The sequence below is a fragment of the Simochromis diagramma genome, unplaced genomic scaffold (genome assembly GCF_900408965.1).
Source record: "Simochromis diagramma unplaced genomic scaffold, fSimDia1.1 OVJJ01000618.1, whole genome shotgun sequence".
In the NCBI taxonomy this organism is placed as follows: domain Eukaryota; kingdom Metazoa; phylum Chordata; class Actinopteri; order Cichliformes; family Cichlidae; genus Simochromis; species Simochromis diagramma.
In genome coordinates, this window is record NW_024387423.1 from 2,507,087 (window position 1) to 2,519,647 (window position 12,561).

At 41.1% G+C, this 12,561-nt stretch overlaps 1 protein-coding gene across 4 annotated transcripts; it reads left to right on the forward strand.

Moving 5' to 3' along the window:
- The first annotated feature begins 1,781 nt into the window (after positions 1 to 1,781).
- LOC120722105 lies at positions 1,782 to 12,079 on the forward strand. Of its 4 annotated transcripts, none has more exons than XM_040012924.1 (10): positions 1,782 to 1,870; positions 2,433 to 2,858; positions 4,000 to 4,512; positions 4,624 to 8,273; positions 8,347 to 8,614; positions 8,864 to 9,052; positions 9,656 to 9,739; positions 9,840 to 10,026; positions 10,173 to 10,380; positions 10,482 to 12,079. In XM_040012924.1, exons 2-10 carry the CDS (start codon positions 2,459 to 2,461, stop codon positions 11,691 to 11,693), a joined length of 6,711 nt encoding a protein of 2,236 aa, XP_039868858.1. In that variant the 5' UTR covers positions 1,782 to 1,870; positions 2,433 to 2,458; the 3' UTR covers positions 11,694 to 12,079. The 4 variants fall into 4 exon arrangements, with proteins under 4 accessions (XP_039868858.1, XP_039868857.1, XP_039868856.1 ...); XM_040012923.1 differs by having other exon boundaries at positions 1,792 to 1,915; XM_040012922.1 differs by having other exon boundaries at positions 1,823 to 2,858; positions 8,867 to 9,052.
- Positions 12,080 to 12,561: the final 482 nt, after the last annotated feature.

The window sequence follows — 12,561 nt, forward strand, 5'->3', positions numbered from 1 at the left end:
ACAGTCACTAGTTTGAAAAATGTAACAGTTCATGATATTCAGTGGTTTATTTAGTAATACAATGAGAGCTAATTGCACTAAAGAGACTTTTATGAGATTTCATGAATTATAAATTAAGCAAATAAGCACACAACTTCATAAGCTTCTGTACTTGCTGCTTCTAAGTCTAGTAATTTGTGCTATATTAAAATCGAGGGCTGCACATAAATGCAAGAGACATCTACAACTCAGTATACAAAGCCCATTCCAAAAACAATGCAATGAGTAAATGTAAAAAACAAAACAGAATGCAATCAATTGGAAAGTACACAAACCAGTTTTTATTTTTTCAGAGAACACTTCAAATGTTTAAATGTAGAAAATGTAGGGTTTGAAGAAAAATGTTTAATCATTAAAAATTTGATGACATGTCAGAAAAGTTTGCATGGTGGCAATAAAGGCTTTAAAGGTAAGTGGTACTAAAAGGAAACAGCAGGAGGAACATTTTTGCAGCTCATTAGGTTAATTGGGAACAGTCTGAGTATATAAACTACATCTTAGAGGGGCAGAGTTTTGCATATCTGCAAAAAACAAAAACTGCATCTACAATTTTAGAATAATTTCCCTCAACTTAAAATAATGAAGATTTTGAATATATTGTTTTCATAACATCATCAAAAGATTCAGAGAATCTGGAGACATTTCTGTGGGCAAGGGATAAGGCAAACGTCTACGTCGCATGCCTGGGATCTTTGACACAATTCTGTCACTGAAATCACTGCATGTCGAGGTTTGTGAAGAAGCCAAATGTGAACATGATCCAGAAACACTGCTGTCTTCTCTGGGTCAGTTAAAAAGCCTGCATCTCTGATGGTATGGAGGTGGTTTAGCACCTATGGAACTGGCAGCTTTCACATCTGGAAAGCATCAGTGCTGTAAGGTATATACAGGTTTTAGATCAACACATGGTCCCATCCAGGCAACCTTTTTTTCCAAGGAAGTGCTTTCATATTTCAGACTGCATTTCTTACAGCAGCTTTGGAGCAGAAGAGTCCAGATGTTGAACTGACCTGCCTGCAGTCCAAACCTTTCACCAGCTGAAAACATTTGATGCATCATCAAATGGAAAAAGTTAGAATCCTACATCAGACAAGAATGGGAGAACATTCCTCTCACAAAAGTCCAGCAGATGCTCTCCTCAGTTCCCAAACATTTACAAATTGTTGTTACAAGGTGAAGGAATGCCACACACGTGTTTTGTTACCATCAAATACAAAATTGGCTTGTTTTTTTTCTTGAAATAGTACAATTTCTCAATTTAACCATTTTCCATGTTTTCTGTGTTGTATTGTGAAAAATGTATGAGCTGATGACTTTTGCAAATCATTGTGTCTGTTTTTATTAATCTTTTACGCAGTATCCCAACTTTTTGGGAATTGGGTTTGTATATACCACAGACGCTTCACATTAGAATGACGGTTTTTGTGATTATGTTTGCATGCGTGCACATGACATGAGTGTGCAGTCCCAGTGTGAGTTTATGAAGGTTATACTACAAAGTCTTTGTGTCTCCGTGAACACCTGCACTTTGAGGATCCCTGGAAATTTTACAATAAAAATGAATATTACACTTTTTTTTTTTAAAGGTTTTTGTTCTCCCTCTTCTGATATTTTATTTGTTGCAACAAAAAAATTGAAACGGACTTAACATTGGTCAAGGAAGCCAACCGGTAGTAACAGTTTTCAGAGTGGCCCAAACTTGCTGGAAAACCACATTTCCCGTCACTCCTCCGCGAGCTTTGTCAGACGTGACGTCACGATGTCTGCATCTCCTCCGTGCAGGCTTTGTCAGAAACGACGCGGTGATGTTTGGGCGGACGAGTGAGTCTAGGTAACGCTGAATCTACATCCTCCTACTTCCACACACCGTGTCTGTGTAAGTGGGCGTCTGTGTAGATGGATGGTCTTAAATCGAGGAATATTATTTAGTGTATTTGGCGCTTTATCAGAGCGGAAGTATCGCATTTTGCACTCTGATTTTTACCGCAAATCAGTGAAATAGGCTAACCAGGCTACCATTATCTTCGTCTGGTTATTAGAGAGACATTGCTCAAGGAACTCACCAGTAGGAATATGGTCCTCAAATGTTTTCACATGTCTTTAATTTTTATTTATTTTTTTATTCTTTAACACCTCATTGTGGCGGCTGAGCCCCATGTTGTTGTTTTTTTTTTTTTTTTTTGCTTTTGTTTTTTTGTAATGCAAATGTTACAAGCTCAGTAACAATATGCGCTAGTCCCCCAGCTGTCGCTATGTGGATTACAAAGATGCTTTTCACTCCTTTTAAAATGTGTAGAACCCGCAGTCTTGGCAAAAAGCTAAATGAGGTAGGGCGATTAGTATCTGTGTAATTATCAGTCATATGTGTTTCTGTCTGGAACCTGACTTCGCAGAAACATCTGAACAAGAAAGACTACAAATGCAGACTGCAAACCAGGCTCAGAGTGGGTCAAACCCTGTGACCACAGCGACCTCAAAGCCACCGCTGGACACTGAGGCTCAGCCAGCACAAAATGAGCTAGATGCACAAAAAAAAGACAGCAAGGGAGCTGCTGCTGAGACCGAGGAGGTAAATGCACCGGAGGGAAGTGCAGCAAGGCTAAAATCAGCAGAAACACCTGCAAAGGTAGGGATGGACGTGGACACAGCTGCAAAACCAGTGGTACCTGAAACTAACACGAATGCTGGATGTGATGGGCAAAAGGGTAAAAAGCAGGAGAAAGCTGTGAGTGACGGCAGGAAATATGTTCCTTCCAAGAAGGCCATGGTAGATCCTTTGAAGATGGATATGTCCAAACCGCTGGTCATGCCTCTCACATGTGAGTCTTTTACTTGTCTTTCCATGTTATATGTTGTCGAGGACTGAGAGACCTGCTTGATTGTTATTATTTCAAATTTAGAATTACAGGAGACATCATATTCTGCTGTAAACAATATCTGCAGTAATTAACTGTGTATGACTGTATCCTTTGCAGTACTTTTACAAGATGTAAACCTAACATTGCTTCATTAAGCTGATACTGTTTGAAGTTTGGTTAAATCTGTACAGTCAATAGAATCTAATGTTCAGTAGCAGACAAAACTCAAAGTGAGAAATTATTTTGGTTGGGTTGATATTAGAGGTGGGAATCACCAGACACTCCACAGTACAATATAATCACAGTACTTTACCCACAGTACGATATTATTTTGATTTCTAACAATTTCCAGTATGCTTATATATGCATATTCTGCGATTTATCCTCCCTTTCTTCAACTGCAAACTATGTTCTTAAACTTGACTCAACAAAGACTCATTCACATTGATGGAAATATGTTGGCAATCTGTCTTCATTTGTAAATTAGAGAGCAAATATTTGCAAACATTCCACAATCTCTTTATGAGTAATTGTCAGCCCAAGCTCTAAGCAACCATTTAGTTACAGCAAGTTGGGATTGGTCACAGAATGTGAAAAACATCAATGCAGTCACCAGGCACAAAACAATTTTTTATTTAATCGTGTTTTTTGTAGCTGTAAGGAGGTTGCTGTCCTGTCTTTAACTTTGTGACTGAGCCATTAGCTTTGTCAGGCTAAGTGTGTCCAGTTTGGGATGTTTCTTTTGTCGAGTCAATTTAATCTGAATTTGCTTGGCTACATGTGTTATCTCAGGATGGAGGTGCATGAGATGCCCTTTTGTTAATAGTATTTCATTTATTTAACAAAATATTGATATTTGGTTCCCATTATGAATACAATATTGCCATGGAAAAAATTTGCAATACTATGCGGTATAATTTTTGTCAGGTGTTTCTTAACCTGTCTTTACCTCCATCCAAATTTACCTACACATTCGCAAATGAAATAATCCTAGAATCACGTGTTTGTTTTTGCGAGCATGTATGTTTTGTATGGATTTGAGTCTAGGGATACAGACGTGTGTTATATGTATTTACTCTGCTTCTGCCCTTTTCCCCTGTAGCATCTCAGCTTTCCCTCCAGTGCATGGAGTGCCATATAATCTTCAGCGATCACAAGAGCAAAGAACGTCATCTCAAGCTGAGCCACCCAGCAGAATATGAACAGTGCATACTGAGGAATGCCCTGTTTGCTTGTTATGTTTGTGATCGACATTTCACAAACTCCACAGAGCTCATGGTCCACCAGAAAGCCCACACAGAGAAGAAACCTTTCAAGTGTCCAATCTGCAGTCAGGCCTTCAACAAGTCATCAGAGCTGACCGTTCATAAAAAAATTCATTTTGGCCAAGATGGTTATGCCTGCACTGACTGTGGCAAACCTTGCAAAACGCTGACATTGCTGAAGTATCACCGGCGCACACACACTGGAGAGAGGCCTTATGTTTGCAAGGAATGTGGAAAGAGGTTCACCATGTCCAAGGCTCTGCAGAAACATTTGGTGTTACACTCGCCGGAGGGAGCTGAAGGAGAGGGGGGAGAAACCACAGCTAAAGCACAACCGAGAAAAAATGATGGTAAGGAAAAAAGCCATTGGTACAAGTGGTAAAGTGTTGTTAAATAGAAATGCCATGACTTGAAATGAATTAAAAGCATCACCATAAAGTTTCTTCGTTTATTGTCTCTAGGTGCTTCAGCAACAAAGTATCCCTGTTCTATGTGCAAGGCCACTTTCAAGAGTTCCAGGACACGTTTGCACCACATGAAAACTAAACACAATTCCTTGCCTGCTACTGCCAGTAATGTTCTCCCAGAAGGTCAGCAAGTGAAACAGACTACACCCATTATAACTCCGATATCCATCTGCCAACCAGCACTACTACAGGTGGAGCCGAACGGACCCCTGCAAAAAGTTGATGCCAATATTGACACAGAGCAGATTCGCAAACTTATTGAGTCTTTGGGAAATGTGCAGAAAGTGAACCAAGTTGTCATACTGGGGCAGGTGCCACCTCATGCTCCACCACTGGAGGTGCAGCAAGTATCACAAGGGTTAGAGCCGGTGAATGTGAATCTCAGTCCACCGCAGATAGATTTTATAGGACTGAAACAAACAGACTCTAAGACAGATGAAGGTGACCCGTCAAACAATCCATATGATCCAATGGAGCAAACAATTATACTGGAACCTATTACTCCAGATGGACAGCTAGAAAATCCCTCTTTCTCAGTATTAGGTCCTCACATAGCAGCAGGTGAAAATGCAGAGCTTACACTTGTTCCAACTGAACAAGCAGAGAGACCTGAGGGAGAGGGGATGCATCAGATCCTTCAGCAACCGGATATTGATTTGCTTCATTCTAATCCTGTGGAGCAAATGGTTAGTCAAAATGAGGTAGATGATCCTAAACAAAATCTGGAGCAGACGGTCATATTAGAACTTACCCCTGCTTTGATACCAACTGAGGTGCTAGAGCAATCCCAAGCAATCCAACAAAATGAAATCCCTTCCTCCTCTCTGGTACCAACTACAGAACTAGAGACTCTCGATAAGACTGCAGAGCATACCGTCCTAGATGAGCAAGAGACCAGCCTGTCAGTTCCACCTCTTATGCCTACCGTTGAGTTGGAGCAAACATATTTACAACCAGAGGAACAGGACATTTCTTCTTGCACAGTTGTTCAAGCAAACACACTCACGCAAGCTTCAAGTGAATCGAAAACCCATTCCACAAAAGTTTTTGATTCACATATGGAAACAGTAGATCTAAATCAGGTGCACCCTGTGATAGATCCAGACACACAAGAAGAGACACAAAAGAAGCCTGAAGAAGAACCACCTGACAAACTGCTGGAAGATTCCAAGAATAACCTGTCTGAATCAGAAAACCCGCCTGCTGAAGAAAAGGTTCTGTCGCAATTACAGTCTAAGAAGGTGGCAAAGATCTCAGAATTACCCATTAATGTAATGTCAGCCCAAGAGCTGGTGAAAGTCCGGAAAAGAAAGCCAGCCAGAGCTTTTTTCTTTCAAGGATATATGCAAGATTTTGTGGGAAGCATCTACCAAGATGACTTACAAATTGATGCCAAACCTGCCAAGCGGCAAAGGTCAAAAAAACCCCACCTTGTTGTTAAATTTGGCCCACAAAGCAAAGAAAAGAAAAACAAGAAACAGAGGAAGCCTTCGCAGCAGCGTCAGCCAATGCAAGAAGAGGCGACAAGAAGCAAGACACCACCCAAAAAACTCACAGAGCAAAAAGTACCGTCACAGAAGAAGGGAAGGAAAGGAAAAAAGGATAAAAAAGTAGAAAGAGTATTATCAACTGCTGAAACAAACTCACCCTTATCGCCCCAAGCCCCACAAGTAGAACAGCTCAAAGAGGATACAAGAAAAAATAAGATGAAAAAGCAAACGGAAGTGGCCAGTGTGGGTGTTGTGCAAATAAGTAAGCACAAAACTGTAGCATCGCCTATACTTACAAAGAAAAAACAGACAAAAATAATACAAAAGAAGCAAAAACGCAAAAATGCAAAGGATGGGAAGCCAAAGACAGACATGGAAAAAGGGGGAAAAGTCAAAAAGGCAGACACACCTTGCTCAAATATAAAGCAAGACTCTCTGCTTCTACTAAAAGGCCATAAACAGCCTCAGCTGAAAGTTTACAAGTTGGACCCTTCCAAGGCATCAACCCAAGCCTCAGAGGCTTCGCCTCATGAGTCCCAGACAATGTCTCAACAGACTAACAACAACAATCTCAAGCATCCAGCAAGTGAGTGCACAGATAATCTCACAGCAGAAGGTAAGAAAAAAGGAGGAAGACCCAAGAAGAACCAGAAAGCACTTTCATTGATGTCCTCGCTCCAGCTTTCTCATCAACCACCTGAGCCAACGCCTGCCAAGCCAAAGAACACCAGAAAACGTAAAGCTTCCTCAAAAATAGAGACTGAAGGAGTGATAACATCTCATTCCAAGCGTTCCTTAGAGTGTAAGGATTGTGGAGAGCGATTTGGTGAAGTCTCATCCCTACAGAAGCACAAGGCAACTGTGCATATTGTAGAAAGTCCCAGTCTCACTTACACCAATGGGAACATCTTTGAAGGCGTCTCAACCTTGGATCTTTACCAGCTTCCCAAAGGAAGTGAAAAGCTTGTTGGGGTGAAGAATGCTGCTACAGACTGGGACACTGAGACAGAGATGGGAGAGAATGCATTAGAAGAAAGGGAACAAAGTCTCTCCTTTCCAGCTTTGATCCCCTCCCCATCTTTACCCATACCTCCTCCAGATGCTGAAGTGAAGACCTATGAAGATAAGAATGGAAGCAGAACAGAAGATGGTAATCCATCTCATATATCGCCAATCATTTACTCATCATCTGAACAGGTGAAACATTATGGGAGTCTTCCAGATTTCACATCCGAAACCACTTTAAGTAGCTCTACTCAGACAAAGACTGATGAGACAGAAAAACCTTCGGCATCAGATGATAAGAAGCTAGAACAAGGTACCCCAAGGAATTCCAACTCTGATTGTGAAGTCCAGGGTACTGCAGAGGAAGATATTAAGGAAGATTTACTTCTAGAGGTAGATTTAGTCACTGTTGGGGAACAGAATGAGAGAGACGATCCGACTTCTCAACGTGACACTGTTCCTCAAAATGAATCAATTGCAAGCTGCAGTTCTGAAAATGGAAATAATAATAAAGGATCTATCCTAGTCAGTACTGATACAACTGAAAATAGTCTGACTTCGCAGACTGTTTCATGTTCCACTTATCAAGTGGAGATCAAAGAAGAAGAAGAAGAAGTTTTAATTCAGAGGCAAAAAGCAGAAGGAAAGGGAGCAGTTATGAATTCTGCGAGAGGTAGGAGTAGAGGAACAGGGCGTCTGAAAAGGGATTTACCATCAAAGAGGGTTTCAGCTGGAGATGCTCCCAAAGACTCAGAGAAACAGCAGGATTATTGTCAGGTAGTTTATGAAAAATGTCCCATAACCTCAGATTCAGAAATGACTGACTGTGAGATCGGCACAAAGACGGCACAGCCGGAGACAAGTTCCAAATTAAATATCAACAAAGCAGATGTTCCTGGTGCTTTGTTGCCTTCCATTCCCTCTACGTTAGAGGGATCTCCCGAAGACCAAGTCGTCTTTGAGCTGGAGTCAATTACCACGAGTGTTGAAGAAGTAATGAAGGAAAGAGGGCTCCATGGAGGAACGGAACAAGATAAGGTGATGGACCAGTCTCCAGGCCTCATACTGGAGAAGTTCCTTACTTCTAGACAGAGAGCGACTGCTGAAAAGGAGCAGTGCCTGATGATGGCAAGCGACAATAAAGCACAGGTGAGACACTTGCAGTATCAGCTATGTTAGATAGAATTCAACACTGCATACTTAAGACTTGTTTTCATTACAGGGTTTGGGCTACATCACTGAAAATGAGGTACAAGTTCTTGGAAGTGATGAGATCAAGGTTGAAGAGAACAGTTCGAATCAACCACTGACTGCATCCACTAGTCAAAATAGACAGACTGCAAGCGTGCAGCCGCTGCATCATCGCGATATAAGGACTGTTCTGGTGAAAGAGGAAAGCAGCCTCATAGTGAATGATGTTCCAGCCACAAATGGCAGCAGACACATCCGCTGGAATGTAGAGGCACTTAGTGAAAATACAGTCATCCCAAGTAAGTATTAAGGTTTCTCAACCAATATGTAATTATAAAACTATTGATTTCTGCAGTCTGCATACCACCTGGCACAGTATCTCTTGATTTCTTCTTCTTCTCTTTTTTTTAAATCAAATGTTACTTTTTTGAGAGTAACAGGATTTCTGATTATTGGATAAACCAAAGTTTAGCTGTTGTCGCTAATGAGTATAACTCTTGGAAAACCACTGTGCCATGTTAAATCATGTTCTTTGATTTGTATTTTAGCAGTAGAGGTTGGGGAGAGGACAACGGACTGTTGCATCTTACCAGAGTTCAACACCAGCCAGTGTATTTTCTATCCAATAAAGGAGGAGGAGAGAGAGGTCCTAGTAGAATCTGCTGGGACCAGCAGAAACCCAGAGGGATCCCACGATGAAAATCAGACAGAAAGTCAAACAGCAGATTGTGATATACGTAAGTAACTCACTCGACCTCCACCTCCACTTACTTTGAAATCCACCATTTTTAATCCTCAGTCGTAAAAGGCTGATGGGGTATTGTCATCACCCTGCTGGATGGGCGGGTGGGCATTGTTGACCCCTAAGTTTGTGAATGCGATAATTGCATAGTAGCTTCAAACTGATACCACAGGTTTATTTGCTAAAAACCTTGGATGAGTTTGGATCTTGGTGACCTTGGCCTAAAGTTCAGAGGTCAGCTTTTCTGAAAATCTGGTCAATGCAGTAACTTGAGAATGTAGGGATGAGGATTTTCAAATTATTACTGTCAGTGCAGCTACTAAAACTCTCAGGTGATTTTAATCTCAGTGACCTCAATGTCAATATCAGAGATCAAGGTTTTTGAAAATCTTACGAGTGCAATAACTCAAGAAGGAAGTCATCTAGGATTTTTAAATTGATGACATAGGTGTGTCTACTAGCAGGTTGCACTGACAATCGCCAGTATTTTTCAGTTATACAAATGGAAGAGACTTGACTTTCTTATTGATTTTTATATTTGGTATTCTCCAAATACTACTTAAAGGCTTATATATTAATTTTGAGTCTGTTTAAACAGGTGAATCGATCCATTCTGTACCAGACTATCAGGAAACAAGAGTCGAAGGTCTTTTCTCAGATCCTGAGGTCATCGAGCAACAAGGTTTGTTCCCTTTTGTGGAATGATTAGTATTTATATTTGAGAGACTTTCTTAAGCTGTTTATTGATGATGTCAATAAAACTTAATAAATCTGTCCTTTAGCTGTGTCAGACTCTGAGTGGCAGCACCTACCAGATCTTCATGAGTTTCTCCTCCAAAGTCCCGATGAAGAGGATATGGGTGGCTTTGAATTGTCAGATCCTCAGCTTGATTCAGAAGCAGAAGTAATGGCCTATTTCTCCAAGAACTCGGCCATCAGCGCACAACAGTCAGATCACACATCGCAAAGGTACAGTAAGACTTTCTTTGAGTCTACAAAACTATCATACATAGAAATAACTCTAAATACCTTTTTTTCTATTATTGCTGTTGTTCCTCTGTTACATACATGTAAGATTTGCTCTTGATGTTCTTTTGACTTTATTCCCCCCTTAGTTTGCCAACATCCGTGATCCCGTCTAATGCACCAAGAGATGGCAACAGAACCAGAGAGCCCATTGATTACTTCTCTAAGTACTTTGGTTGGGATACCTGGGTAGAACTTGCCAACTGTACAAATAAACTGTCCAACATGCCTGACGCTGTCACGGCCAGGGAAGTTGCACGCTTTGTTGGGATCCACATCGCAATGGGAACTTTGAAGGTTTGTATTTCTGCCTGTCTGATTACTGAAATTATTACCTCAGTCTTGGTTAGATGCTAAAACCTAATTTTATTATTTTTTTTCTATTGTTACTTTCTTAGTTTCCCAGTGCAAAGCTCTACTGGGAAGACTTGACTAAGGTGCCGTTGATTGCTGAAGCCATCCCGTTGTCCCGTTTCCTCGAACTGTCTCGCACACTGAAGCTGACTTCTTCAAAGTATCCAGCCAACGCTAATCCCCACAAAGGAACTTGTGATAGTGATCAATGTGGTGACGAGGCAAATGGCTCAGATGGTTCAAAACAGGCTGATCCCCTGTGGAAAGTTCAGCCATTATTGTGTCGTTTCAAAGCAGGGTGCCAGTCATTAAGACGAGAGGGCGATTATGCAGTTGACCAATATCCACTTCCTCTCACTGGGAAGGTGCACAACAACAAACTGTCTCTCTACAGCACTGCTTTAATTGGATTTGACGGCTTACTCTTACATGTCGATCTTAAGGTGGATCTCTCAGACAAAGAAGGTGCTGTAGAAAAAATGGTCCCCAAAGGTAGCATGGTGTTCCTTTGCAAACAGGAACTGTCCACCCCTGTGATGCTCGAACGCCTTTTAGCTGCTGGGGTTCATGGAGCAGGCAGGGTGGGAGGGGCTCGAGGACAGATTGGTGATGAGTTTGTAAGCTCAGATGGGAAGTTGATGCTGCGCAGATCCCATTGTGGCTTCATACTTTCTACTGCGGGAAATGGCCAAAGGAGTGCGGCCTCTCTCATTGAAAACTTTGAGAAAGCCCAGATGTCAGCCCGTCTCCACAGAGAACTGAAAAATCTTTATGCAATTCCCCTCACTGCCTCTGCACCAAGCTGCTGGCCCCAAGCAGTGCTCTGGTACCTCACGGATCTGGCTTTGGTAAACTCCTGGCTCCTGTATCGACAGGATTTCAGAGCATCCGTGCCACCTTTGACTCTCATGGCTTTCAGATTGGAAGTGTCCAAGGCTTTGATCTTCTCTAGTAGCTCGGATACCCAAGACTCAGTTCCTCCCCAGCCGCCGGCAGCAGAGGTTCACACAACAAATGAAACCCGCAGTCCCATCCTGGTGGAGGAGAGTCCTCTGCCAGACGCAGCCACACGATATGACGGTTCAGGTCACTGGCCGGAGCAGCTTGGAGAGGGAGAGGGGGGCAGGTGCCGTTTTGGGGACTGTCAGAGGACATCACGAGTGTTATGCCTCAAGTGCTGTGTCTTTCTTTGTATCTCACGTAACCACAACTGCTTTTTGAATTTCCATAATCAGGGAAGTTTGGGAAAAGAGTAGTATCTGCTACAGAATTTACCAATCTCTGATTGTAACTGTGTTTTTGGTGTAGGGAAACTCACTGCCTTTCACTGTCATGCTTTTATAGGGCTGTTGTGATGCATTTTTAAAAAATCTTAATATGTCATTTAGGAGTTGTGAAAAATGAATTTGCCTTCAGAAAGAAAAAAAAGACTCAGAGCCACACACTGTGCTGGAAAAGAAGTGTAAAAAGTTGTTTGTTTTTTTCACTGTGGCCATCATGATACTTTTGCCCTCAACTATTTATTTTCACCTGATCTAGTTTACATTCTACAGTGAGCTTATTTTTTGGCTCTATGAATTGTAGTATTAAAGAAAGTATCATTTATTTGAGTTTTAGAAAACAATAAAGGACAAATGGGAAAAAAAAACATGCATCTTTTGATTATTTATTTAGTCATTTGAGGATTGTTTACAAGTACATTTTATCACGGTTTGAACTGTCCAAGTGTTGAAAAAAAAAATGTGCCAAAACATATTAAAGCTCTTGTGTACTGAAATAACAGAGTAGGACACAGTACTGCAGCAATGCGAGTAATTAAAGTCCATCGGTCATTAGAACATTATCAAAAGAAAAACTATACTAGCACATAGAGCTGATGCACGCTTGTATGAGTTTTGAAATACAGAGTACTGTACAAATGTGCAAATTTAAGCTACAAATACACGTCAAAATGGAAGAAATGTTTGTAGAACTTGCAACCAAGTTTTTACTCACCCATCATTTCTTTGTATTGTGTTAAGAAAAGGGGAAATAGGTGCAGAAACATGCAAATATATATGTGTGAAAAAATCTAGAATATTAAGCAAAAACAATTTATACTATTCTAGCAAGCTTGAAAGTCAA